The sequence below is a fragment of the Sylvia atricapilla genome, chromosome 11 (genome assembly GCF_009819655.1).
Source record: "Sylvia atricapilla isolate bSylAtr1 chromosome 11, bSylAtr1.pri, whole genome shotgun sequence".
NCBI lineage: Eukaryota > Metazoa > Chordata > Aves > Passeriformes > Sylviidae > Sylvia > Sylvia atricapilla.
Genome location: NC_089150.1, coordinates 7,902,322 through 7,930,001, shown reverse-complemented (window position 1 = coordinate 7,930,001; position 27,680 = coordinate 7,902,322). Strand labels below are relative to the sequence as shown.

General features: G+C 40.1%; 1 protein-coding gene across 1 annotated transcript in view; it reads left to right on the top strand.

Moving 5' to 3' along the window:
• The window catches only part of PTPRG (protein tyrosine phosphatase receptor type G), a 394,882-nt gene that overhangs the window by 239,769 nt on the left and 127,433 nt on the right, over window positions 1-27,680 (top strand). Inside the window, exon 5 of the mRNA XM_066326515.1 lies at window positions 17,954-18,049. Coding sequence (XP_066182612.1) covers window positions 17,954-18,049 — 96 coding nt within the window. The remainder of the gene's footprint in view (window positions 1-17,953; window positions 18,050-27,680) is intronic.

Genomic DNA, 27,680 nt, shown 5'->3' with positions numbered 1-27,680 from the left:
TACTGTTAACGTGGAAAACAGCAAGATAATAGTGATTACAAACTCAGATTTGTATGTGACTGTAATCAGGTTGTTGTATGGAAGGAAGGAGGAAGAAATCTCCCCTAAGTTGGCTGCAGATGTTATGCTTTACATTAGATCTTTAAACCACCTTCCCGCAGGAATGTTTGGATGCTTAGATAGGCCAGAGACAATCCAAGGAACTCCTGCCTCTTTGTTAAGGTTCTTTGAGCTCAAAATACTGTGCAGAAGTCCTGTGGTTTGCTGGCTTCTGTGATTGCAGCATCTTTTGAACCTGACTTCGTGTTTGTCAGGTTGGATCCTGTGCAAACAAACACTGAGCAAGGAGCCTGCTCCAGGACTGAGCAGTGTTCACATGGGTGGCTTCAAAGTGAGCCTCCTGCAGCAAGCCCTCCCTCTCACTGACATTTGATTTTATTCTCAGCACTTCTAAGATCTTGTCCCTGTCTAGCACAGGACTGTTTTTACTTGTTTTGTCCATGTATGGGGGTAAAAAAGGAGAATCTACCTGATACAATTAAGAATATGTACCTAAACTTACGGATTGGGGTGTCTTGCTCTGCTTGTAGCTCATCTGGCACTTGTCAGCTTGCACTGGTCAAATGCTTTGCATTCTGAAAAGGTAATTTATTAGGGACAGAATGCAGTATGTGTCCATGAATACTCCTGAATTTGTCTAGAACATTAAATTTGGTATTGTATACTTACAGACAGCCTGATTTTTTTGGTCTGGGGACCATTAGTGTTACCAGTTTTTGAACATCTACAGATTGGAGCATGGCTTCCTGAGGAATGACGTGTAGATACAGAAATCCTGGATCTGAAACTTCTCAGGAGGTTCTGAATTCAGAATAATAAAGTCAATATATTTATTAAGAACATAGACTTCCTTCATGCCCTCTCTCACTGAACCATCACTAACTGAATCCTAAGGTAGCATCAAAGGAGGGCTTCATCTGTATAAACTCACAGCAGAATATACCAGAGCTCTGTCCCAGCAGGTCTAGATGCCTCTTGCATATGAGATTCTGAAAATTATCTCTTGCATTTATTAAATCTCAGTTTTGGGACGTTGCTGCTTCTGTTTCTCTTTATGACTTACTGACATGCGGAAACTGAAGCAAGGTGTAATACAGCTGTTCAGAGGCTGACCTTTCACAGGTCAAGGTGATGGCCACTATCAGGTCCAGGACACATGATTCCATCATGTGGTGACCATGTGCTCTGGAGTGACCACATCCCTCTGATTCTTTCCCTGTAGTGGCCACAGAAATATTTGTGATTAGACCTCACACATATTTTTCCCCCAAGTTTTCAGACCTTCCTTATTTTCCACAAATGGGTTTAGCAGAGCAGCCACATGGCTTTATTTAGTATTATGCTTCAGTTGTCAGTGAGATACTAATGGAAATTTATCAGATACTGAACCCAAAGTGACATATATATATGTATATATATGTATGTGTGTGTCTGTATATATGTTAAAATGCTGTGGGTTATTGCACACGTACAATGGAAAATTTTGGCCAGCAAGTTACCAAACCTTTCATCTTGTGTTCAGTTGTCATTCAAAGTGGATTTAAGTCATCATCATCAAAGTGGATTTAAGAAAAGGAGCATTTCATGACGCACTGATAGATGATGATTAAACTACTTGGTAGTTGGTGGCTACAAATTTGCTTTATTGCAGTATTTTAACTTTTGCTTTCTGTGTTTAAGGAGGTGGCCTCTATTGTTGATGGCTACTTTTGAAATTAAATCAAGATGTAATGAACTAGCATGAAGGTAAACACAGTCTGACATGGTTTGCTTTGGAGAGCTCATCATCTCTAAGGTTTTGGAACCCCCTTGAGACATGAAAGGATGTCAGGATAAGGATACAAGTATTTTTATGCATTTTTCTTCCATGTTTTTACCCTTGACAGTGAAAGGACAGCCTTTTCTATGGAGCAGCATGCTGAATTGCCCTAATCATAGACCTGTGGTGACCAGAGAATGCAAATTTCTTTCCTCAGACTCTTTTATTAGTGATAAGTAATATGTAAGTGGGGAGGAGTTTTAGGAAAAGCATCTTAAGGGAACATGAATAAAGGCCAGTGCTTTATATGAACAAGAGGCCTGCATTTTCCTGATGTTCTAGAGCTTTGGGTGTTATATAAAAGCAGGTTCATCTGAATACTCACTCTGTAATCAACACCTTGATTCACTGAAGTTTAGACTGAATAGTCTTGCTGTTCTCTCTAGTTTTTTGCTCAACACTTCTTCCTTGGAATGAGGGATGTTCTAGGGGGACAGAACAATTGTTCTTTGCCAGCTAATCTGTAAGGATTTTGGCATTCTCAGGAATTCCCATTCAGCTATCCAATCCAGTTATTCTTCCTTTGATATGTTTTGCTAAGACAGCTTTCCTTGTGACTCTGAGTGCTAATTTTGCTTGTAAGGAGTCTTTGCTGATGTCTAGAACAAATTTGCATACCTTGCTTTGTTAGAACAAGCAGGAGGGGCTACCTCCTAATTTTCTAAGGAATTCTCTTTGAAGTCCAACTAACAGGTGAGGAAAAGTGTCCTATTCCTCATCCACATGAAGACTGAAATGGAGTGTCAGGTATTTATCACCATCTTTGTTTCGTTTCTGAGAGATTTAATAGGGCCCAGAATAATAGCTACATGCTATTAAACTGAGGCATTATTTAGCAATTGGTGCTGTCTCAAGAGGATAATTACTCAGAAGTATCTGTTGGAAAATTCATCTACTGCTAGTTGTATAAATGTCTACAGTGCCTGAAGTATTTAAATACTGAGAGGCTTTATGATTAAAGTTACCATATTACAATATTTAACAGAGTAGTGGATTTCTATTAATATTATGTGTGCTTAGATTCAAATGCTGGTATTCTCTCCGTGACTCAGGGGAATCTGCACCTACTGATAGCATTCCCACTGAGCAAAAGAAAGTGGGTACATTATGTGATCTATAACATCCCCAGGTGCAGAAATGAGTGCTCTCAAGTCAAAAAAGCTCCAGGTTATCTATGGGCAGCATTGCTGAGTTAGGAGGGGATGTGAGAGCCACTGAAGTGTCTGCTGCCCATGCTGGGCATGATGATGAAGTGCTTTGTGAAGGAGGACAGGGAGTGTCTTCAGTGTCTTCAATATTTGATCCATACTTGTGAAACTAATTGTGCCTCTCTTTAACTTTGCTGCTTAACTGCAAAGACACTTGAATGTGTGTCTTTGAGTCTTCGAGAACTCAAGTGAGCAGCTGAGTTTTGATCAAACTGGTCAATGCACTCTAAAACTATTATGAAGGTCTGACATCATATGCAGACACACACACAAAGCGGGATCATGTAAATCTCATTTTCTAGTTTAACTAGGTTAGAAGACTCTGACTTTGCACATAGAGTAATGAACATTAAATTAGTTATTGCCACTCAAGGAAGTGTTCCTGGAGTCCTTACAGAGCGCTGTCTGAACATGTGAGCTCAGTGCTCAGCAGGAGCAAAAAGGCTAAGAGGAAGTTTCGAAATTATTAGGAAATCAGTGCATGGAAAAATCTTTACTCCATGGTACATATAAATTGAGTGGTTCTGACTGCCCATCCTAAAAAATGCTGGGTATGTCCAAAGAAATAGAGGATCTTTGGTGACAAGAAAAAAAGAAAAATCTTTGTTTTGACATCTCAGCTTGGAAAAGGTGACTCTGGGTGTATGATTACAAAGGACTGTGAAATTTCAACTAAGTTAAATGCGTGTTACTTGTTGTGCTTCCCAGTATAGCAAAGGTTCTGAGTCCACAGAGACAGAGACAGAATTTGCACATTCCACAGAAACAACACTTTTCCAGCAGTGTATTGAAGTGCATGGATTGTGGAACCCCTTGGGTAGGGAATTTCTAGTAGTCAGCAGTAAATACAGGTTGGAAAGAGGCACACCAGTCAGGGATGGTCCTTGTGCAGCTTCCAGGTCAGAAAGGCCTCCGAGGCTTGCTGGAAGCTGCAAGGGTGTAGTGGAGGGAACAGTTGCTGTTTGTCCATGTCTTGATTTACTTTCCATTAGTGCCTGGTGCCTGAGACAGGATACAGAGCCTGATGCACCTGTAGCCATAATCAAGTGTTTTATGAGGGCTTTCCAGAGCTATATTGCTGCAGCCTGGAGTATTATACAATATCCATGGCCACACTGCTCTACGCAAGATCTGTGGGGAGTGTTGTTAAGAAACTCAACAGAAAGAGGGCAGCTTGAAATAATCTAAAACCCATCAAAATACTTTCCAAGCTATGTGCTTAAATGAGAAGGGAATGGAGCTGGAAATAAGCAGATCAGGCTGGTGTTTGCAAAAGATTGGTGCAGATAATTGATAGATTTGCTGGTGCTACCCATAGCCCTTGGCTGGCAGGCTGTGTGATGGGAGATCTTGAGAGTGAAAGGGCCAGATGATAATTGCTGAAGGGAAGGAGATCAACGGAAATACTTGAGTTTTACAATCTCCTGGAATGTCAGGACCCTGTAATGCCATTGGGTGTTCAAGGAAGCCAGTCATGATCCTGAATGTGTTTTGAACTGCTCAGAGTAGCAGGGCTACCAGAAGCTACCAGAGCTGCCACCAATTTCAGCAAAGTCTTAACAGCCGTTTAGTGTGAGAGATAGGGAAGCTGTCTTTTCTTTCTTTGTCCTTTTCTTTCCCCCATCCCTGTTGTTCTCCTTCCTATCTCTTTCCTCCGTCTGTTCAATAGTAGCCTGGCACAGTGAGCCCAGACACTCCCTTTCACAGCACTGCTGTGATCCCATGCCTGGCAAGGCAGGAAAAAGCACTGTCCTGTGCCACCTGGCAGGAGTTACCACGTGTTGAAGTGGCTGATAACAGCCATTTTTATTGCCTGCTTTCCACAGGAATGAAGTTGCAAGTCTCATTGCAGAGGCTGAGTTATCTGGCTGTGCACGTCTTTTCTTTTTGCTGTTACATGTTTTTTCTTCTGCGGAAATTAGGACTGGAGTCCAGAACTAGATGTAGCTTATCTCACCTGTTTTTCTGAAGGAGAATGTTTTTCACCATATTTAATATCATCCATGGATTGTTTTGTAAGAAAAACCCATTTGCTAACAGGAATGGGGATAAGGCATAGGTGACACTGGAAGACTCAATTGTTTATATTTCAAATTCTTTTTTTTTTTTTTTGTACTGTTCTCAACTTTTCTCCTATATCTTCAATTAGAAGTTATAAAGGTGTTTAAATCATTAGTGTTGCCATGGAGCTGAGCAGCCTGGGTCTGTGCTCTCAACTCAAACCAAGTTTGACTGTTCAGCCTTACAGACAGGGTCATGTTAACACCTTAACCTACGACTCTTCATACTCTATTTTATTGACATGAATGAGCCGATATGTTGGATGCTTTTTCCCCAAGAGTCACAGGCCCTGCTGCTGGAGGGCAGGCTGAGGCTCTGGGTCACTGGTGAATACTGGTATGTGGACAAGGTAGTTCAACTCTCAAAATCAAGCAGGTGACATTACAGCTCTTGGATTCAGGTCACATTCACCACCTTTTCTCTACAGCTAGAGAGGAGATACATGCATCAGTTAAGTGAATGTGGGGATTATTGAGTAAACACAGGCTTTCTTATGTAGGGCTCTAATTACAAACCTGCAATATTTCTGTCATAAATTGACCTAGCACACTTCTCCTAGTGAAGTGTTAGCATTAGCTGCTGACAGCCTTTGGAGTGTATGTGTGTTTGACAGGGGATGCTGTGGAAGGAAACCAGAGTGTTGGATTAAAGAATGAAGCTAGCTGAGGTGGAGGAGGAAAGCTGAGCAAAAACTGAAGTAGGACATGAACCCTCTTTCAGGGACAACAGACCCTCTGCAGCAATCACTGCTGCTCCTGAGGCGTTGACACAGGAGTTGGGAGGTGATGCCTGGAACTGGTTTAAGAGAAGAAATATTCCAATGGGAGTATGACCTTTGAAATCTGCTGGGGCAAGATGTTTTGTGCATCTGGTGAGATGTTTTTTTCCAGAAATGCCCCCAGTAACAAACACACATATTAGTGATGTTTGCTTGTTGAGTGAGGAAATTGTTATTTTTCTTAAAACTGAACATTTTTAAATAATTCTCTGGCTATGCACTCTTAGGTGACTGGTTATGATCAAGGCTGTATGGTTAGAGCACATTTGCACATTGCACCCTGTAACATTTCTTGTTACTGTGTGCTGTTAACTTTAAAATTCTCTTTGAGATACCTTTCTGGGTTTAATCTCCTTTCAATATTTGAGTGCTGCATATGTTCTTCTCTTTCTAAATCTTCACTACAATAACAGGAAGGTTTAAAATTTAAATTAGGGTTTTAACTTTAATTCTGTTTTTTGACACATGATGCATGTTTAATTGATGGTGGTATATTTGAAAGACTTGTTTGGCAAGATCTTGCTTACCAATACTGAGATTTATGCAAATAGCTTTATCTTAGATTTGTGACTCATAATACATCTTGTTATAAAAAGGTTAAATAAAAGAAATACAACTTTTACAGAACGTAAGCTATAAACAGACTCTCGAATGAAACAGTTATTTCTAGGTTAGTATTTGAATTTTTAACTTCAGTGCCACACTTTTAATATATTTCAGGTTCCTTGATCCAAAGCTTACTTTATATTCTGAAGGCGTGCAAATGCTGTAATCTCAAGAGAAGATAAGCATGACATCTGGTTCACACCTGTGGTTTTAGGGATAAGAGCATAGCTGCTTTATGTATTATTCAGGGCACTCTGTTGAAACTGTAAGGAATTTGACTCTTTGAGGCCCTTTGTCCAAAGGTTTTTGTACTTGTCTAAAGTAAACATGAAATATAGGAGTCTTCTCTCAGTAGGTATTGAATAGACTATTTATTCCAACCTGCCTGCTGCCAGGAGGGAAATCAGTTATGCAGGTTAATTATCAGATTTATGATAAAGACTTTACTCGTGCAACTCCCATATTTCAAAAGTTCCAGTGAGGCATTCTGTGCTGTGGCAGAACAGCACCAGGAGAGGTGAATGCACCAGTAGCACATACTGGTGGAGATTTGTATGGCAGGTGGTGTCTGTCCTGCCCTGGCCCTGGGCAGCTTGGGGCAGCTCTCCCTACTGTGTGATGGGAGAGGCTGCACCAGTTTGGAGTGTTCCCAGTTCCTGTTTGTGTTTGCCAGTGCCATCCAAATATCTGGTGGCTGGTGGTGAGGGGAGTGGCATGAACAAGAGCGAAATTGGTTGGGCACCTCTGGAGCCAGAGACACCAGGAGTCTGGAGAGAAGCCAGCAGCTGTCACACTGAAAACCAGAACTTCTCTGGTGTTCATGACACAGGTGAATTGTTTGAGTGTGAGATGCTGAGGCAGAAGAGATGCTTTCAGATGTGAGCCAGACTGGAAATGTGACTCTTGGGCATGCAAATAATTTCTATGATTAAAATACAGTCGAGGGAAGGGATGAAACTGGCACAAAGCCTAGTTGAGCAGGGACACAATTGGGTACACCTCCCACCAGGAGTGTGTTCTGAAAGCTGTACTGAACCAAAGCCTGTGAAATTTGAACTCAAACGCCAATCTGGTGATGCTGTTGTGTTCTTCTGGGCTCCAAAGAAGTTCAACATTCTTTCAACATCAGTGGGCCTGTAAGAAACTGGAAGTGTTAAAGCTGAGAGGTTGTTTTGGTCACATTTTATAAAAGGTGATGCCGTAAGTGAGCATTAGATGCACCAGGGGAGTCTCAACATGTCGTCTGCAGACAGGTATGAGCAAGGGAGGGGGTGAGAATCAGAGTTGTGTTTCTGTTTCATAGGCATGGAAGAATAACTTTGACATTTAGCAGAGGGCCATTACAGATGGTGTTTGCAAATGGGTTTGCAGCTGTGACAGTGGACAAGGGTTTAACTTTAAAAGGCTACACAATTTCCAGCACTTTTCTTTTCTGTCAGTATTTTGTTTCGTGTTGTACTGAAGTATGGTTCTTTTTGATTTGTTAGTGTAAATCCAGAATCATGTCCTTAACACACTGGCTCCATTAAGATGATGTACTCAGCTACTCTGTGTGTGTGTGTCTGTACACTTACAAATTTCTTAACACTACACTCCAGATGTGTACAGACTTCACTTTCTGCTTGGTAAAACAGTCAGAGGGTAAGGGTAGAGAAACCTAGAAAATTAGAGATGGAGTACAGAGTTATTACATGTAAGGTTTTCCAGCACTGGGGAATTTGGGTAGGCAGCCCATGGTGGGGAAGGATTTAAATTTAAGGTATTTTTAGGAGATCCTGAGTTTTAGAAAGGATATATTGTACTCACTCCTCGCATATTAAACCCTTTTGAGAATCTTGAAGTAAAACACCCACATTAAGCAGCTGCATTGGAAAAATCCCTCATGTTCCAGTGGTACAGCTGTGACAGAACTAGTGCTGCCCCTGCAGCACAGACTGTCACATGTCCCTCCAGTAATCTGCAGGTAGCAACTAGGAACGGTGCTGAGCACTCTGTTTGCTCTGCCTTTCGCATTATGATGGGGGTTTAGATAGAGGTGTATTCTGCGAAATATGAGAAAACTCATTATTATTTTTACCTTCCAAGTAAGCTCATGTCCTGGCCTGGTTCTGCTGTAACTGTCCATCTCCTTCACAGTTCATAAATAAAAATAACTCTGCAAGTGTACAGCCTGGAGGATTTCACATCCCCTCAGAGATAGGAATGGCCTTTCGCCCAGCAAAATGCTGCTGAAAACCTGCCCCATCTGCTGCATAGCTTTGAATCCAGAGTGAAACTATAAATACCTCAAAATTTGTTCTGAAGCAGTTGGAAGTTCATTAAACCTCTTGGAAGACATTAACTTCTTCCACTGGAAAAAAAAAAAAAAGGCAAAAAAGAAAACCCCATCATCAACAAGAAAAAAGACCACACACAGAGGGGACATTTTGAATTCCACAGTGAAAAAAAAAGGAATTTGTGCTAAGATATGTGCTTTCAGAGGAATGAGTACTCCTGCTAGTGCATCTTTAAAGTGAATGGGAGATGAAATTGTACTAATCACACATGCTAGGAAAAGTATGCTTTTGAGGGGTTTATCCTTCAAGTGCAGCTCCTTTGTTTTTCCTGAAGAGTACTGGAGTATTTTTGGAAGGAAATCCCAGTTCACTCCATTCTGGCAGCACTTCTTGGTGTTTAAGAAAGTAAATGGATTCCTGAAAGATGAGCTGAAGTACGGACAGTTAGAGTATCTTGAAGTTAGAAACTCTTCAGTAGTGTTGTTTTTTCTTTTAGGAAGGCCATGGGAAGGAAGCAGATGAAGATATCTAAAACAGCCACTTTTGTGTCGAGTTCAGAGCTATTCTGTTCATACAGTTAGTCCACCCAGCTTTTTTTCAGTTGCTGTGTCATTTGGTGCTTAGCCACTTTCTAAATCACCTGTTTCAGTTTTCCAGCCATGACAGCAGCTAATTATTGCCTCTAATTTTTCCATTTGTACAGTTTTAGGAAGCCACATTTGCCTCAATGTTGTGTGTTCCTGCTGTCTTACTTGGAATATGCCACCATTAGACAAAGCCACTGTGACTGAGACACAGAGCTATTTAATAAATACACAAAAAAAGCCTCTGGTAGAAGAGGTAAAGACCAGTGAAAGACACTAGTTGACCTCCCAGAGCCTGGGAAGATGCCCTTGGGTGTGTGGGTGCACTGCCCTGCAGCAGTTGTGTGCACTGAATTTCTGTGACATCTGCTCATAAAAGGGATGTCAACCACATGGCACAGAACAGTTTGGGGTGGAAGGATCCTTAAAGATCACCTGATACCAACTCCCTGCCATGGGCAGGGACACCTTCCGCTAGATCAGGTTATCCAGAGGCCTGTTCAGCCTAGCCTCAAACACCTCAGGGATGGAGCACAAACAGCTTCTCGTGACATCTTCTCCTGTCTCCAGTTATGGGCTGGAGACATAACTGTATGTAATGTAATAGAACCAGTATTAAGGAAGCAATAGACTCTCTCTGTGAGGTACCTGTCTGACTCTTCCTTATTGCAATATGGAGCAAGTGAAGCAACCTCAAAGTTTTTTTTTCTTCTGACAACACTCATATAGTACTAAATTTAATATGGCTTTCAACTGTGTGTCATTCTTCCTATTAAATTCAAATTTTTCAAATGTTTTTTCATAAAACCTCTTCTTAAAGAAGGGATAGGCAATGACCACATGAGGAATTGAGGCCCAGAAATGGGCAGTGATCAATTCAAGACAGCAGAAACTCTCTGTAGCCTTTGCAGTCTGAGGGGTGATAGGTTTCCACTTCTCAAGTTACCAAAAGACCTGATATTTAAGAAATGTTCCCCACTAGTATACACACACACAAAAACCCCCAGAATACTGAACTATTTCTCTCTCCTTTGTTTTCATGGGCTTCTTAATCTTTTCAGGAAGGAAAGAGCTTTGCATTTTCAAGGTTTTTCTTCCAGGCATGAAGGCAAGAGTCACAGTGATTTTCAAATTGCAGTGAAGGTTCTCCTGGAATAACATCATTACGGTTCCTTGGATTTGAAGTTTGTCAGGAATCCTCTGATGGAAGGGTACAAATGAGCAATACTGTGTGGGGCAGTCTTTTAGTCTTTTTTTATTTTTACTTCCTCTACTTGGATCTCTTCCATCCCTTGGACATGTGGTTCGCATCCCTTTCACAAGCTGACTGAGCGCCCTGTTGCACCAGTTACCACCCACATTTCCAGAAAAAGAGCCTCCTAAATTTGTGTGTCTAACAAGATGCTGTGATGTATCTGCATACACAGGTATAATTACCACAGGGTGAAGATATTTTAAACATTTTTAGGAGATGAGAGGGACAGGTTCAAAAACGCCTCCTGCTCGTTATGCTTCAGTTCTTGCTAATGTCTTAGTATTAAAGTGTTAGTATTAAAATCTCCTGTGTTTGGAAGGAGGTCAAATATGAAACAACACTTGTAACACAGAGGAAGGAGGATCAGAAACAAGAGGCATTGCACTGGGAGGTAATAACCACAGCTCTATAATTCAAGGGTCTTGTGCATTGTGAAAGAGAAGACTTACTGCTGATTTTTTGTTGGTTTTGAATGATTTATAACATTTCACTTGTGGTGGAGTGTTGCAATCTATGTTGTCATGGAAATTCTATTGAATTTATAGTTCCATTTATCCAAAACGATTTTCCAGACTTCATTTCATGGTGAATCATATGGCTGTTACTCGGAGTACAAAGCAATTGCAAAAAAGTTTCACGTTACGTAAAGCATAAACACTGACACCGTTATTTTCATATTAGGGTAATACAAATGAATGCAACATGCAGCTTTTTAGCATCAAATGGGCCTTCCTGGTGTAATAACTCATCGTGTACACACGAGATGGATGTTCATGTTAGGGATGGGAGCAGGCCTAAGGGGTATTTATTTCTGGCAGTAGAAATCAGGGAAGTTTCTAGCTTGGGAAGGTCCTTTTCTCTTAACGTTCAGGACTAAATGCTCAAGATACTGAGTGGTGGGGCTGTGATCCAACAATGCATGGGAGCCCAGGGAGATCCCTGATTGGGTTTCCTCCCTGTTCTACTGAACTGTCACTGGACCACTCACAGGTTTAAATACTGTGCAGACATAAGTCTGCAGAGGGTGCGACAGCTACCACCCTTCAGGTTGAAAAAGATTCTGAAATTGCTTAGTCTCAATTTATAGCATAGGTACACTTACTGCATTGTTTGGAGACAACAAAGCAAGAATTCATACTTACTGTTAAAGAAGATGAAAGGGAAATTTGCCATACTTCTGAGGGATATGAATGTCTAAATTGAGTTAAATTCTGGTATTTCACTTGCATGATGTTGCTCTTCCTGTTGTTTCAGCGCCTTTCATTTTTTTTCAGCCTAGCATTGTATTCATTATCAAGTTGCAATTACATTAGGACAAAGTCCCTGTCTGACTCTTTGTTTTGCAGTTTTACCCAGCACACTTTTAGGCACTGTTGAATACCAAGTTATGCCATTCAAAATACATCTCTCTACCTGCCTAACTATAGTTAAAAATTCACTGATGAATAATAGACTAGGCAGGAAAAACATGCCGTTATCTGCTCCTGTTCAACTTTATCTTTTCAAAAGAATGCAATATACTCTGTGTTATTACATCAAGCTCTGGTAGAAAAACTGGAAAACATCACGATTCACTCTTCCCCTTGCCTTTCCTAAGCATATTTTGAATATGTTATAAATGATAAGTTTCATGGATTTTTTAAAGAGAATATAATGAGAAGTCAAACATTAGACTTTATTGCCCCAGTGTACATCTCACACTCCAGTAAACACACAGACTGCAGGACAGTTATTCTGAATTTTTAGTGCTGCAGTGAAGATTACATTATGTCTGTAGAAAATTTTTATTCCAGCCAAATGGATCACATCATCCAGTTCACTGGAAATCTATGCACATATTTAAAGCAAAAGTAAGTTACATGCGAGCTTTCAATTAAGAAAAATCATGTATGATTCATAATCTTAGCAGAGAATTTATTTTTGTGCAAAAGGTTTTCAATCCAGTTGTAAAAGTCACTGAGAATAATTTATTCTTACAATGTAAGCAGCAAAGACACTAATTAAGAATTAGTATATGCAGTGCTTAACTCCATCATCTAAAGCAAACATTTCAAAATTTTTGTTTCACCGCTCTGCAAAGAGTTGCAATCTACCTGCACTGCCTGAAAATACTCTCAGTTTCTAAAGCAAGACATAATAATCCACATCACTGCTCCCTCTGTGTCTTGCTGCCTAATTCATAAAAAAATTGACTGGTCTATAAGACCTTTTATTTTTTAATGCTTTTTTTGAACCATGCTTTAAATTACATGGTAGTGCTTGGATTGCTAGAAGGAAATGAGCAGAAAGATAATTCCGAGGATCCTTTCCCTTGCACCAGAATTCCTGATTCTATTGAATATTCTGTACTCCGCATCTGTGACAGCACAATGAGCCTTTGTTCATTTTTTAATCTAAAGAGAAATCTGCTGTAGGAGGTTGCACAGGGTGATAGCAGCCCAATTTAAAAGTCTCAATTATTTATTTTAAAAATGCTTGGCATCTGTCTATGGAAAATGTACTTGCTTAGTTTCCAGGCTCTTAGAATTGCTTTGAACTCACTCACATCTTCTGGGATCTATCAAACGGCTCGTTGTGGCTTTTCTCTCATAAGTGCTGAATGAGTTTGGCCATGACAGTCTGTGTTGGATGTAAACTTTCTGTCTTTGTAGTGAGGTAATGACAGCAAAGAGATGTCATGCATGGGAATGGTGATTTCTGTCTGGATGCCTGACACGCCAAGCAGAGAGACAGAGCCTTTTATTTGTGGATGGGTGGTGAGGAGAGACCATTCATTGGAAGCGGGCTCAGTTCTTGCAAGCCAATGACATGTCATAATGAGGGTTTAGTCATTCAGAGGCAATTGCACTTAATAAAATCAGAACTGGTCTCTGGTGGGCAGTATTTCTCAGTAATGCTCACATTTTGGACAGCCTGTCCTTACAACATCAGCGTGGTGGCAGCCCAGTTTGGCATCAAAATCTAAGCACAGACTGGGGCCTGACATTTTGGCAGGTCTGGGCAACACCAGATTTCTGTAGAGGTTGGAAGAACATGGTTGAAGAAAGGTGTTTCTGCAGGGAGCAGGTTGTCCTGAGGAGCAGGCGATTTCCTGCCCCCAGGGCATGGTGGAGGGGCAGGAGGTTGGAGGCAAAGGCTCTCAAACCTGGAGAATCACCCACATGTTGGATGTACGTGGTGTAACCACTTGTCTAAGTGTTGTAGGCTGGGAATAGACAGATCTGGATTCCTTGGAAACTGTAATGCTTGGCCACTGGATCTTCCTGGACAGCAGAGACTAGAAAACATGACATTTTCTCAGGATGACTGGTGATTATCTCCTGGTTTATGGCAGAGTGAGAGCTTTCTCCCTGATCCTCTGTTTTAAGGCACTTGTAGCAGTCTGAAGATTTTACCCACACTGATATTTTTTCAGGCTTAAATCTGTGCTGTTCAGCAAATCTCTCTCAAGTTTGAAAACAATTCTTTTACAGCATGAAGAGTGTCAAAGCATGAAGTTTTCCCATTAAAATCAAACTCTTGCCCTCTCTCTGCCTTGGTAAAGCTCTGTAGCTGAAGCAGTATTAGTGGAAGCATTTTAGGATGGAGAGTTCTTCCTGCAGGGAAAGTACCTTTGTTTCACTCGGGATGGTTTATCTCACCTCAGCTTTACCAAAACACTGAAAATTTCAAGTTGCTTGGACACACGTGGTTTGTGGTTTTTGTGATACCTCTTTACAAGGTAAATGCAAGTACACTGCCGTGATGCACATCTGAGATTAAGGAAAGCCATGTAAGCTTTTCTCAGCCTTGTTAGTTGTAATGGGGCTAGATGTGAAAGCCTTGTAAATCTCATATACTGTGCCATGGAGAACAGGACACTGATGCCCTCCTGGACCTGTGCCATGAGAAAGGCTCTTTGGAGCACAGTCAGCAGGGATGTGTCGAGCAGGGCATTCTGACTGCACACAGGTACTGTCACACTGCAAAGGGCATTTCAGCTTTACTGCAGGATTCTCAGCCTTTAAATTTTTTAATTTTGGAAAATAGAAGCTGTTGTGCAATCACATGCAGAAATGTACAGAAATGCTGTTGTGTGGGGCTGAAATCAGTCAGTGCCACAGTTTAGGTTGGATGCGTGATTCTCCTTTCTGCATTTCACAAATAGCAGATTATAATACAATCCAAATTTTCTTTAGCTTAAAAGCCTCTTTGTTGCATTCTGTGCTGCTGCTTTTTTGCATCCCAGGCAGAGACAGTAGAAGTCATTTATATGCAAAGCGCCCCATATATTGTATATACTAATTATATAATAAGGAGTAATAATGAAAATTTTCTAGCATGTTTAGGCCACTTAAGTATGCGGTGAAATTAATTTTACAGTTAACTGTCTTATTCCCACTTTGTACATAAAGAACCTTATCCCACCCATAGAAAATATTAAATTAACTATCTACTGATAAATGCATTCAATATTATGTATATTATGAATAAAAGAACAAAAATACATTGGATACATTTGCATTTTATTGTAAATTGGGGAAAACTGATGAGGCTGTATTATGGAAGAGAACAATATGTGATCACATAATTACAAAATTGCCATGATACTAATGCTCAGCGGTGTCCAGGTGTGGTTTTATGAGCAGCCTGAACCATGAGGCTTTGAGGGTGTAACTTTACTGTCTTTCTAACATTGTTTTTGCAGGGTATGCATGTGTAAATTATATAATAGCAGTTCCTCAGATATTGTGTTCCTAATATGTTCCTTCTAGCTGCATGAGCACATAAGGAAGCTACTGTATGACAGATGACAATAATTTTTCATACAGGACAGTTCCCCTTGACATGATGGATGCAGAGAGAGCAACCACACTCTCTGGAAAAACACCAGGGAGCAGTGGTAAAGTGCTCCAATGTGTATGGTAATGAAGGCAGAGTGTGATTCTTGATTAGGCTATGAAATTGCACTGCTAAGATGAGGGATTTAAAAGAAAAACTCTTTTACCAAAGCCCTTTGCACTGGTATGCAAAAGTGCATTGTAAAAATTAATTTCCTTAAAATGCCGTAAGCAAAATTGATCCAAAATGATCCTGGCATATGCTGAACTCACTCAGTGATGCTTTTCTTCATAAACTCCTATGAGGAATATATTGTGAAATGTTTTATGTAAGGTATAGATAATTTTAGACTTTATTTTGCAGAGGAGCAAAAAGTAATTTGTGAATGTTTTGCCAGGTTTGGTTTGTGCTGGCTAAACTGAAGTTTGAGCAATTCTACCTGAAACAAACTGTTTCTAATTTCTGCATCAATGAATGGCTCTACCTTGCTCTGCATTTGTTCAGTGCAGGAGTTGTCAGAATCTGGAGGCACTGCCACATTTGTGAGATATTGTCAGCATCTGTGTGTGTGCTGTGAGTATGCTGGGAATAGGAAGGCCAAAGAAGGAGAAGAAAATTGCTTTCAAATTTTATAAAGCTAATGTGAGTGCCAAGTTTTTTTCATTTCTTTGTGGCCTGTTTGGGGTGTGGTCTTCCTCTGCTGAAAAGATACCTCTACCTCTGAATGCTCTGATCTTCGTGTTGGATTTTTCCCTGTGCAGTGATGTTTTTTTAACTGTATAACACTGGCAAAGCACCTCTCCACTACAGCCAGTATATACAGTCAGAAGCCTGGGAATCAATAAATGTGTGTAGAAATGTAACTGTGCAAGATAAAAGGGTATAATCTCTCTTGGCATATACAAAATATGGGGAAATAATGAATTTTTGAGTATTGCAGGATGCGTCATGCAGCACTATTTTGGAAAAATCCAAACAATGTTTGGGTCCTGCAGACAGACTTGCTGGAGGGAGCCATGGTCAGACCAGCAGTGTGTTGGGAGGCATGGGCAGTCTCAACTAGACCTTATTTCTCCCTCAAACTATGAGCTATGTGCCTATCTCCTACCATCACTGTAATGCTGTGAAAAGGGCAGGTACTGGTGGTGGGCAGCAGAGTGAGGGCACAGGTTCAGCAAGAGGCTACTGGCAGAGAAGTCAACAGGTCCATTCCCATTTCATAGCCAGGAACAGATTTATATTTTTTTCTGGTGTTAATGAGCACAAGTGAGCACAGATATCAGCCAGCCAGTGCTGGTTTGGGTTGTGAAATCCATCTGGAAGGTTCTCTGGATGGCCGCAGGAGCAACCGCTGTGAACTCCAGTCCTTGTGCTTGGCTGCCACCCTCGAGCATGGGGGTTTAATTTGTGTTGTGTGGGGTAGATGTACAACAAATGTTGGCAACACTGAGTTTATTCTGTGACCATGTACACACCTGCATGGTGTAGTGTTGAGAGGGGAACGTTGAGCACTTTAAACCAGATCCTTCATGGCTGATGGAGAAGGACTAACACTAGGGACTTCTCTTGGAATAGAGGGGTTAAACAACTGGAGAAGCAGCAGTGTGTTTAGACAGCTGGCAGAAGTGGGAGCTCAGCTACTGTGGGAAGTGGAACAAGAACCATACAGGAAATCAGGAGCACAAGTACCCACAGGCCGTTGTAGGCTGCCCTTATTCATGGCATGTGTGTAGTGCAGTGGGGTTGTTTACCAGCAGAGTGTATAGAGGAAGCTGTTCTTGGTCCTCTTCTATCTGTGTACTTCCAACAGTTGTTAGTTTGGGGTAATCATTGTTCTTACCTGCTCTTACTTGGGGTTTGTGTAATTATTAATATTTATTATTCATTAAAAAATTACATCCCTATGTCTGGTTTTGTCTCGTACTTTCGGCAGAGTACTAACGCTTTGGAAATAACAGTCATGAAATTTAACTGAAGACAGGGAGAAGTGTGACCTTAACTGATAGACCTGAATATCAGAGGCTCATAAAAATGCATTGCTATGGAGACAGACTTTTATCTTACAAATTACTTTAGGAGTAAAGGAATAACTCTAAACATTGAAATCCTTTTCAAAATTCTCTATGGATTTTGAGATAAATATGTTTAGCACATTTAACAGAGCGGGAGATGAGCCTTCAATGTGCAAAGAAATGAAGAGATGCTGGCAGAAAGCACAAAGTTTAACATCTGAACAGACTGGCCATACTGTTTACCCTTGGATTTGATATTAAAATGCATTGCATCAACTCTGTTCCCTGCTTACTGTCCCACCAGGGCAGTCATGCTATTAATCAAGATGCTGGTTAAACAATATTGTTCAGCAGAATTCCTTTATCTCAGGTTCATAACACTGAGTTTACATACAACGTGCATGCATTACATCATGTGAAAGCTGTGTGAATCAACACTAATGTGATTCTGTTGTTGTTTTTAATTTTTGCAGATGCAGATTTACTTCTACAATCCTGATGACTTTGACAGTTTTGGAACAGCAGTTCTAGAAAACAGGGTGGTAGGAGCCATGGCCGTGTTTTTTCAAGTAAGTTAAAACAAAGCCTTTATCCATAAACCAAAGTGTTCACCAAGTACTATTTAATTCATTGAATTGTTTCAAGCTTAATGGATGCATCTGTTTTCTTGTTCCCACCTGTCTAAGTGAAAGATATTTCATATTGTCTATGTGTGATTTAAAATGTAAATAAGTATATTTAAAAACATAATGAAAAATTTTGCCTGGATTGTTCTGACTTTATAGCTACTTTACAGATGCAGATTGGAGAACACATTTATCATGGAACTTCCTTTGCTGCTGAAGCACATTGCTGCAGTCCCTGGAATACTAACAAACCAACACCAACTGGTTTTGTTTAGGGAAAACTTAAAATTCAAATGTAGCTTGAGAGAAAATTAATCAATACGTTTCATCAATCTTATCTGTAGCAGCTTCTTCTAAATTGTCATAGTAACAAGTTCTTGAACAGACCAGGTTTTGGAATGAGTGAATTTATGCATCCGCTTGTTTGAAATGCGTCCTGAGAGATGCGGATCTGGGGCTGCTGGGTGAGCTCATCTGTGGTTCCACACGTTCCAAATTTGCGGTGTGGTGCCGGGACCACCACTGGTGATGAGAGTGTCACCTGTGGCAGTGGCGTTCAGCAGTGAGAGCTCCTTGTCACCTCACATCAGAAACAGTCTTAGCTTTCTGACTCGGGGGTGAATCGAAGAGAGGGAGCTGGAGCTGCTCCACACCACCAGGCTGTCACAGGCAGAGAAGTAGCTAATGAAGATTTGAAATGTCTTGAGGTCTTGCTTTTCAGAAGGGAGGAAAAGAGGGAGGGAAGAGCAAGGGAAAATGCTGATCCTTTGTGAGGTTTCACACTAGTTTTTACTGAGGAAGAAAGTGATCTTGCTGTTATCTTTGTGAAGCCAGATAAAAAGGAATATGCAAGTACCCATATGTAAATACCTCCCTTTTTCTTATGATGTTAGAGTGACAAGCCTGACTCTGCTGCTCAAATTAAGTAAGGTTGTCTTTTTGCATGTCACTGATTTTGATCAAATGCTTTGATAAGGAGAAAAGGACAGATCCTTGTATTGCATAAATTGCTGTAACTCTGCTGACATCAGGATAGTGGAAGGAGGCATGTTAAATTCATCACTGTTGGATTCTGAGAACTTCTGTGGCATTTCATATTAGGGCAGAGATGGTGGAGCTGTGATAATTTACAGTGGCATGGCATGATGATGATTCCCCAGACTTCCTAATCTCAGTGTACTGTGGGAAGCTTTGGACAAGTTGAATTGGCCATATGAGACAGAAGTTTAGGAGCAGAACAACCAAAGGCTGGCTTACACCACAGTGAAGCATTGTGTGGTTGGTGTGTGTGCCGTGTCAGAAGGAGCGTGGGTTTGTGCCATGGTGTGCACTGCATGTTGTGGCGTCATCTGTCTGGAATTTAACTGCTAAATTACCCTGCTGTGCTTCACATCAACCGTGTGAAGCACTGCCCCATGTCACATCACTTCCTAGTCTGTATGTGACATGTATTCCCTAAATCCTTTTTTTAACAGAATCTTAAAATTGTGGTGGGACTGTGTTTGGTATTCCCCACTGCAAAGCCAAGTGGTGCACTTACTCTAAGTCTCTCTTTGCACTATTCCAAGGGAGCCATTAAAATAACTTAAAATAGTGTTTTATCAGAGACCTCAAGTTTTCAAGACCCCAAGTGAGTGTTGTAGGGAAGCAGAAATGTAGACTTTTCATCGTTTCCAGCCGTGCTGGCCACAGGACCTGAGGCCATAAAGTCTGGATGATGGTGCAGCTGGGCTCCTCTGCTCTGAGATCTGTGAAATCTGAGGCCATTTCTGATGAGCACTCTGATCTTTTCCAGAGACTGGGGTCAAGGTAATTCTTTGGCAAAGTGACCCTGTTTTGTGGCTGCAAGGAAATGGTTGAGGGGGTTTTGGCAAATTTTCATTTTCTTTTGGGTTAAAATATCAATGCTGTGTTGTTAAACTTGTGAGTATCGGGTTTTCCTTCTGGGAAGCTTTGCTCCAAGACAGAGAACAGTTGAAGAAGATTTGTAAAGGCCTGAGTCCCCAATCTAGAAAGGCATGTGCTGAGTTCTGGCACCTGTAAATAAACTTTAGGGACACCAGTGTGACAGCTGCTGTCATGGTCATCATGAGGATTTTCCAGAACTAGTCCCATAGGGCTTGAATTGTTGTACATAGGGTTAACACAGGGTTATTAATGGATGATGATAATCCTTTGCAGATCCATACTGTGTTTGACCAAGGTGCTGTTTTAGCCACCTCATCTGGGTGTGATGTGCTGGGCTTGTTGATCTGTGACTTTGGAAAGCCTTCTCCTTGTGAAATACTTGGTGTTCCTGAGCCTTGCCTCCCAGGACTCCACGCAGATAAACTTACCATGGCTTTCATGCAGCTGATTTAAAGCTGTCTTTTAAAATTGATTCCTAGTGACTTTTGAATAAAATGTCCCTAAGACGTCAGTGGTCATATTTTGATTGGCAGAGTAGGTTGTTCAAGTACTACAGTTTTCTATTTTCCAGAGCTTTGGTCCCATCTTGAACTCATTTACCTAGAACACAGCTTTTAAAAATTGTAGCAAGAGAGGTCATACTGTTTTTTACAAATGCATTAGAAAACTGTGTCATGCATGCTTTTCTGTGTAAATATTTTAACATAAATTATTGGATATGTTTTCCATTAAGACTTGGATTTGTGCTAATGTGGTAATGTTGTGTTGGAATGAACGTGCACAACACTGGCTGAGTTTATAGTCAGGCAGGTGTTTTTTGTTTGACTGATGTTCGTAAATGTTCCTTTGAAAATCAGATTCTCCAGTGAGTGAACATTATACTGAACTATATAATTATTGGTGAAACATTAAATAATTAAGTACCCTCTTTCTTCCTTTTTAAATAATTTAACTTGGACTATACAAGAATTTTCCTTATTGAATTTATTATTTCAGAGGCAATTTCCAGGTAAAGTACATTGGTTCTGAACTTGAATAATTGAAGCACTTGGAATTTCGTCGTAATTAAAGCTGCGCTTTGCTCATTACTTTCATTTTAAGCTCTGTTGATAAATGCTTTTTCTGTTTGTGTGCTGCAGGTTAGCTGATCTGACCAAAAAAATTACTAAACCAAGAAACAGTTCTTGCAAATATAAACCACTATAACTGCTCATCTCTGTATCTCATTGTGGATAGACACTGAGAGGGTCTCACACAAAATAGCACTGTGGGGACTGTAGCAGGTATTGTCAATTTGCAAATGAGATGAGCTGGCCTAAAATCTCCAGCTGGATTTTCTTTGTTGTTGAAGAGAACTCGCTTGTTATTTTAGCAAAAATCAAAAAATCCCCTGGATACAAAGGAGATAATGCCATGACAAATGAGACCTTGCCTTCTGACAGGTTTTTCAGGAGAACACATGATGGCCATTCCTTTCAGTGTTGCAGTGATTTGGTGTTTCTCAGAGTGGAGCTGGGAGGTGTTCAGTTGGACAAGCCAATCCCCTCCTGCCGACAGCACCCTCTTGGCTGGCAGGAAAGGCTTCTGGATTTGCAGGAAGGGTAGAGATGGATCCAGCTGAGGGGCCCTGCTTTGTGGGAATCCTAAGTGAGCCTCTGGCTGCGCTCTGAGACCCGCCAGCTGCTGGAACACATGTAGCAGGTCCCAGTCCAGCCAGGCACCTCAGGCTTGATTCAAATGATCCTAACTTGAATAGTTGGTGCGCGTGTTTAATTTCAGCCCATGTAAGATTCAGCTTGTAGTTAATGATGTTCTGGCTCTGGGCCTTGGTTAATTGTCAGGCTGAGCTAGCTTTGAAGCAAACCAGGAGGGGAAGGCAAGGCCCAGGTCTCTCATGGTTCCTGAGTCATCCGTTCATCATACATGTAATGCATATTTATAAGTCACATTTAAAATGAGTAGTTACTTGGATTAAATGCGCTCAGACATATTGCACAGCTCTGTTTTAACCATCTAACAATATAATTCATTGCATACTTCACTACTTGCTTTATTAAAGCCAAACTTGAAAGTGTTCAAAACAAACATATTGCTTTTGCATTTGAAATATTCATCTTTTAGTCCTGCAGTAGATTCATTATGGCAGAGAATACTTCATTCCTTGATTACTGCTGTGAAAAGGCACAATACTGATTCCCTAAGCACTCATCAAATATTCGATAGCTCAGAAATTCAGGAGGAGGTGATGGAATTCTTGTTCCTACCGGGAGGGCATATAAATCTATTTTATATTTGCAGAGAAAACCGTCAGTGATTAGTTACTGTGTCTCAGGTACTCAAACAAATCATCTCTAAAGAAATTAAGTAAAAATGAATTTTAAAATAACTTTTAGCAATGCTTTCATCATTAAAATTAGCTCCATAATGATGAGTGATGTTGATACCTCGATCACTCAAGAGCTTCAGCAGTGCAGAGCTAGATTTTTAAAGGTAATTAGGTACTTGGCAGCAAATGTGCAAGTAGCAATACTTCTAAAAGTACATGGGATAAAAATCAAGGGGTTTGCATGTCTTAAGCTGAATTACCTTCCAATGCTGACATGTCTTTGTAAGTTTGTTAAAAAAACTACTCTGTTGCCCTTTTAAGTTACAGAGCTATGTGTGTATTTTTTGCATACAAATGTCTTTATATTTATATAAATATATAAATATATATTTATATAGATATTTTTTATATTTACTAGTTACTCATGTAACTGGAGGTTTGTTTTTCAGTAAAATGCATGTTTGTGGCCTTGCTTTTTGTGAGATTTTTTTGGTAGTAGTTCTTGGTCTGCTTCATCAATATGATCAATCACTCACTTTTCACAGGGACCTAAATTAGCTGAACACAGAATAAATTGGTAGAACACTGTCAAAGCTATTCAATATTTCCAAAAAATATGCTTTTTAAATGTATATTTCTCAAACAACAGAATTCAGGTTTTAACTTCCCTTGGCAGCCTTTTTGTTCCCTGTTCTTCCCTTTCAATAACTGTTTCATGTGTTTGCCACCATAATAAAATAGATTCAATGAATAAGTGATTTAAATACAGTGACGGGTGAGAAAACCACATCCAGTAGGAGATGGGGTCCCATGTCCCCATCTCAATTTCTGGAAATTCCCTAGTTCTGTCTCTTCCTCATTCTAATGCTTTTTGAAAGTCTGAATAAAACTAGTTTGCTTTTGACAATGAGAATGGAGAGAGAGGTGTGCACTTCTCTTGGAACATTACATCCACCTACATGAAGCATAATCAGTACTCCAGTGTTTAGGCAATGTCTTAAAGGTGATTTGCAATAATGAAAATAAGACATGGCTTCATTAACATGCAGAGCATCATCCAGAGTCATTGAGAGACTTTTCATTTATTGTAATAGACTTCAGATAGATGTAAAGAACTTAAAATTGAATTATAGTATTAATTCTTTTAATGGTTACATTAGAACCCATGGGGTTTTATTAATAGCAGCTATGAATAATAAAACTGTTATTATTGATTAGCAGTGTTATTTAGTATCAGTACAGGTGTATTTTTATTATCTTCATCCTATGAAGGTATGTGCAGCTCCTTATTCAGTAGCTGTATGCCAATAACTCTCCATGTAAGTGAAGACAAGCAAAACAATTCAAAATATATTTTTCTTCACTAAGTCCAGTTTTGCAGCATTTTGAAATATTGCAGTTGTTTGAAAACATTCGTTGTTACTAATAAAAGCAATATTAGGGCCTTTAAATGGTTGAAAAATAGTATAGAGGTACAAAGTAGCTACCCTGACACATAAAGGCACAGCCAGAGTAGGTAGACGTGGCCACTAGAGCACCCAGAGTAGGTTTTTCCGAGAAGCACCTTGTACAGTAGGTGCTGCAGGGGATAGTGATGTATGAAGCATCTCTGGAGCCGAGAAAGATTCTCCTAATTTTCCAGCAAATAAAGTTGTCAAAAGTGATTTTGTGTCATGGAGAATTTAAATACAAAATTTTAAAAGTTTGTTTAGCTCTGTTACATTTGAGTTCAGTTTGTCAGTGGCACCCACAGCCTCCAGAGGGTTTTTTTAAGCCAAAATGTGTGAGTTTGGCTGCCTAATAATAAGTGCTCATGCTGATCAAGCAACTTCCTCTGAAACCATTTTGATTGGAGGAGGGTTTGGGTAGAAGATTAAAAATCCGTGGAAACTCTTTCTAAAAAATCTATTCTACCCTTTCCATTAAAGAAAACAAAAATTTTTTTTTAAGCTAAGCCAAAAATTCTGATTTTTATTTCAACTTATGTTGAAAGTTTCTTAGGGAAATATGAATATTTTCTGAATATTTTATGTAAAATAAGAAAGAAAAGGGAGAACAGATGGAAAATAACTCTGAGAGTAATACATATATATATAAATCTCCAATTTTGGTGCTTATTAAACTTCCAGTGCTTAACAACAAGACTTAAACTTTATTCTGATCCATACCTCTGCCCAGATTAGACATGTTTCAAATTATGTTTAATAGTAAAACTACTGTTTACAACAGATTTTTTTTTAATTAAGGTTATTGTAGTCATGTTCTTCAACCTTTAATTTTTGATGCATTAATAAGCAGGTTGACTCCTGAGAGCACTAGGCAAACAATCCCTGATGAAGTCTTGAGTTTAGTAGAAAAGCTTGAAAAGGTTTTAGTTGTGGAGAGTGATGTAGTTGTGAGAAGGGCAGATGTGAGAATCCCTTTCTCAAAAAGGAGAGCCCATGAGAGGGTAAGGAAGGGGCAGACTGCAGGGGTGAGCCCTGGGACCTCACTGTGAGCAATTTGGGGAGCGCAGGGAGCTGGGAAGGAATCTGTGAGCCCAGCAGTGTTCATCACTCAATGCTGCTGGACTCAGGAAACTCATTTTGTAAGTGAGCTGAATTGCGCTGGAGAAAGAGTGGCCCTTTCACCTGTGGTCGGTTTTTGTACCAGACATGCTTCAGTTCTCCAAACTTGCAGTGCATTGGCAGCAGCACTGGGGCACACCTTTGCTGCTGGGTTGCTGTGCAGAGCCTGGGCTATTGGGATTCCCTCCTGTCACATCCCTTGCGAACATGAGCCCAGTCTCTGTCTGAGCGCAGGGTGCGGTGGGTTTGGGCTCTCCTCACATGGCCACACACTCGTCATGGCTTGTCATGAGAAGGAGCCCATGTGGCTAAATCTGTGCGTGTGAAGAGCAGAGGTGTTCACATAGCAGCCTGAACATCCACAGCGAGCCTGCTTGGAGGAATGAGGTACAAATGTGTGAGCGAAAGGGGGGCTGGATTTGGAGGCACAGACTGACAGGGCGGCTGAAACAGATCGTTCTTGGAAGCAAACACATCGTTCCACTTCTGCTTGCCTGTCTTCTGCCAAGAGGCATTTGCAGTCTCTAGATCATGATGGCTGCAACCTGCTGTGTTGAAACTTTTCTATCCACAGGCTGACTGTGCAGTGTAGAAGGGTAATTTACCTTATGTGCACTTATCTTCTTCAGTGCCCAAGCAATCGTCTTCCTTTCCCTTCTTCTCTTCACTCTCTGAACTTGTTCATGGTATTTTCCACTAAGGCAAAAAGTCTGATGACCTCCGAAATTAAAGTATTTTTGTTTGATTGGCTTTTAAAGGATATGGGCTGTACTGAAGGCAGTGCCATGCAGTTCTTTTTACAGTACAGAGCAAAGTACCAGAATGCACAGAGAGTCTTTGGCTTTTATTTTTGTTTTTAATCTCAGATGTATCTAGGGAAATGAATTTCCAAAGCATCTTAAAAAATGTAATTGAAAGTAAAAATTAGAGATGGATCTTTTTTCCCCCAAAAATACTCTGTTAATGCTTTCTTAACTGTGAAGTCTGAGACCACAATGCAAAACTTGTGCTGTCTCTGGTTTGGATACAGCAGCAAGGGGGGAGGATAACAGTGGGGATGGGTTACCGAGTGACTTCTGCTTTTTGTGATAAATCACAGTCCTTTGGTCCAATTTATTTAATGGAAAAATCGCAATTATTGATGTTAGGAGGGAACTGTAAACTTTCTTGTTGTTGGAAGGACTCAGACTCCAAAGTTCTGCAGTGCTGCAAATATGAAAAATGCTCTGCACATTTCATGGGGTCTGTCCTCAATGTCTTGAGCTATCAGTCATAACCATTAATGAGAGCTGGTTGGCTGCATTGCATGGGAGCAGTGCTCTGTGTTCTTCTGGTTTAGTGTTCATTTGAATGTTAGGGTCACTGTCTTTCAGTTTACAGCATTGGAAATGTTTTTGACTTGCAGTTTTTTGTTTTCTGAATGATTCTTAATTGATTAATGTATTGAAATTAATCCCAAGCAGGATGCCATTATTAAACCTTTTGCTTCATTAAATTACATACCAGCCTGTTAGCATTAATTCTCATAGTTGTCTCCTTACATTTTAGCGGGTTTTTTTGAGTTACTTTCCTCAAGAAATTGATCAGCATGCATTTGTGTATTCTTTTCTTCCCTTTGCTTTCTCACCTTGATGTTCACAAGTTAAATCACTTTAAGAATATTTATAGTGTCTAATGTCAGCTTCTTAAACACAGTAATTTACTTTTCTGTTATTTAAAAATATCCTGTTTAAAAAAAAAAAAAAAAAAAAAAAAAAAAAAAAACAAAAAAAAAAAAAACAAAAATCATGGATCCATGCTATAAAAATCATTGAATTTATAGAAAATGTCTTGTGAAGTTTTCTTTAATAGACTCCTGAAAAATGACACTTAGATGTGTAATATGTAAAAATTACAGTTGTCAGCCTATAATCTCACCCCTTCTGTGGTTCAAGAACATTGAGACTCAGGAAGTCTACTGATTATAATCATTAGACTAATAAAACAAACTTGTTCCCTAGCTATAGTAGTAGTTTTTGCATTTTGGCCCCTGTTGTGCATTGTTGATGGATCCCTTGGTCACTTTGTCAAACATCACAAAGCAAACCCAGAGCTCAGCCAGTGTGGAAGGACCCCCAGCCTTCCTGCAGGCTCCATCACTGCTTTGGGAAGGAACAACAGCCCTCTGTGTGTCTCTGGGCATTGAGAAGTGTCAAATGTGGCTTGTTTGTAACTTTGTGATAGCAATGATTGCTTCATCCCTGTCCTTCTTATATGTTCCAAATCTCTGGTGCATTTTGACTTGACCTTTTCTTTAAGAGAGAGAGAGATAGAAGCTGTAAATAAAAAATTTATTTTTTGCTATCTAAGTTTTAGGAGAGTTTTGCTAAAATTAATCTTAGTTACAGAATCACAGGAGATGTAAAGATATACATTAATTTCCTTTCCTCTCCTCTCTCCTAAACAGAACTCTGGGGAGTCCTTGTTTTCTCCAGTTTTTAGACATCCACCCTGGATTGCAGGGAGATAGTTTTTTATGCCTGTCTGCCCACCTAATTTTAAAATTCAATTTTATTTGTTTTGTTTTGGGGTTTTTTTTTAACAGGCTCTGTATTCATCTGGCTCTCTGACTCATTTTTCTCTCAGAGGATTAATCAAATATATTACATGTGGTTTACGTTCATGCGACATAGATGGAGAAATCTAACATTTCAGCCATGAAACTCCAGTTCTCCAGTGCACATGTTGCCCAGTTCTGCAGGATTTTGACCAGGATTTGTGTAACCCTTAGGAA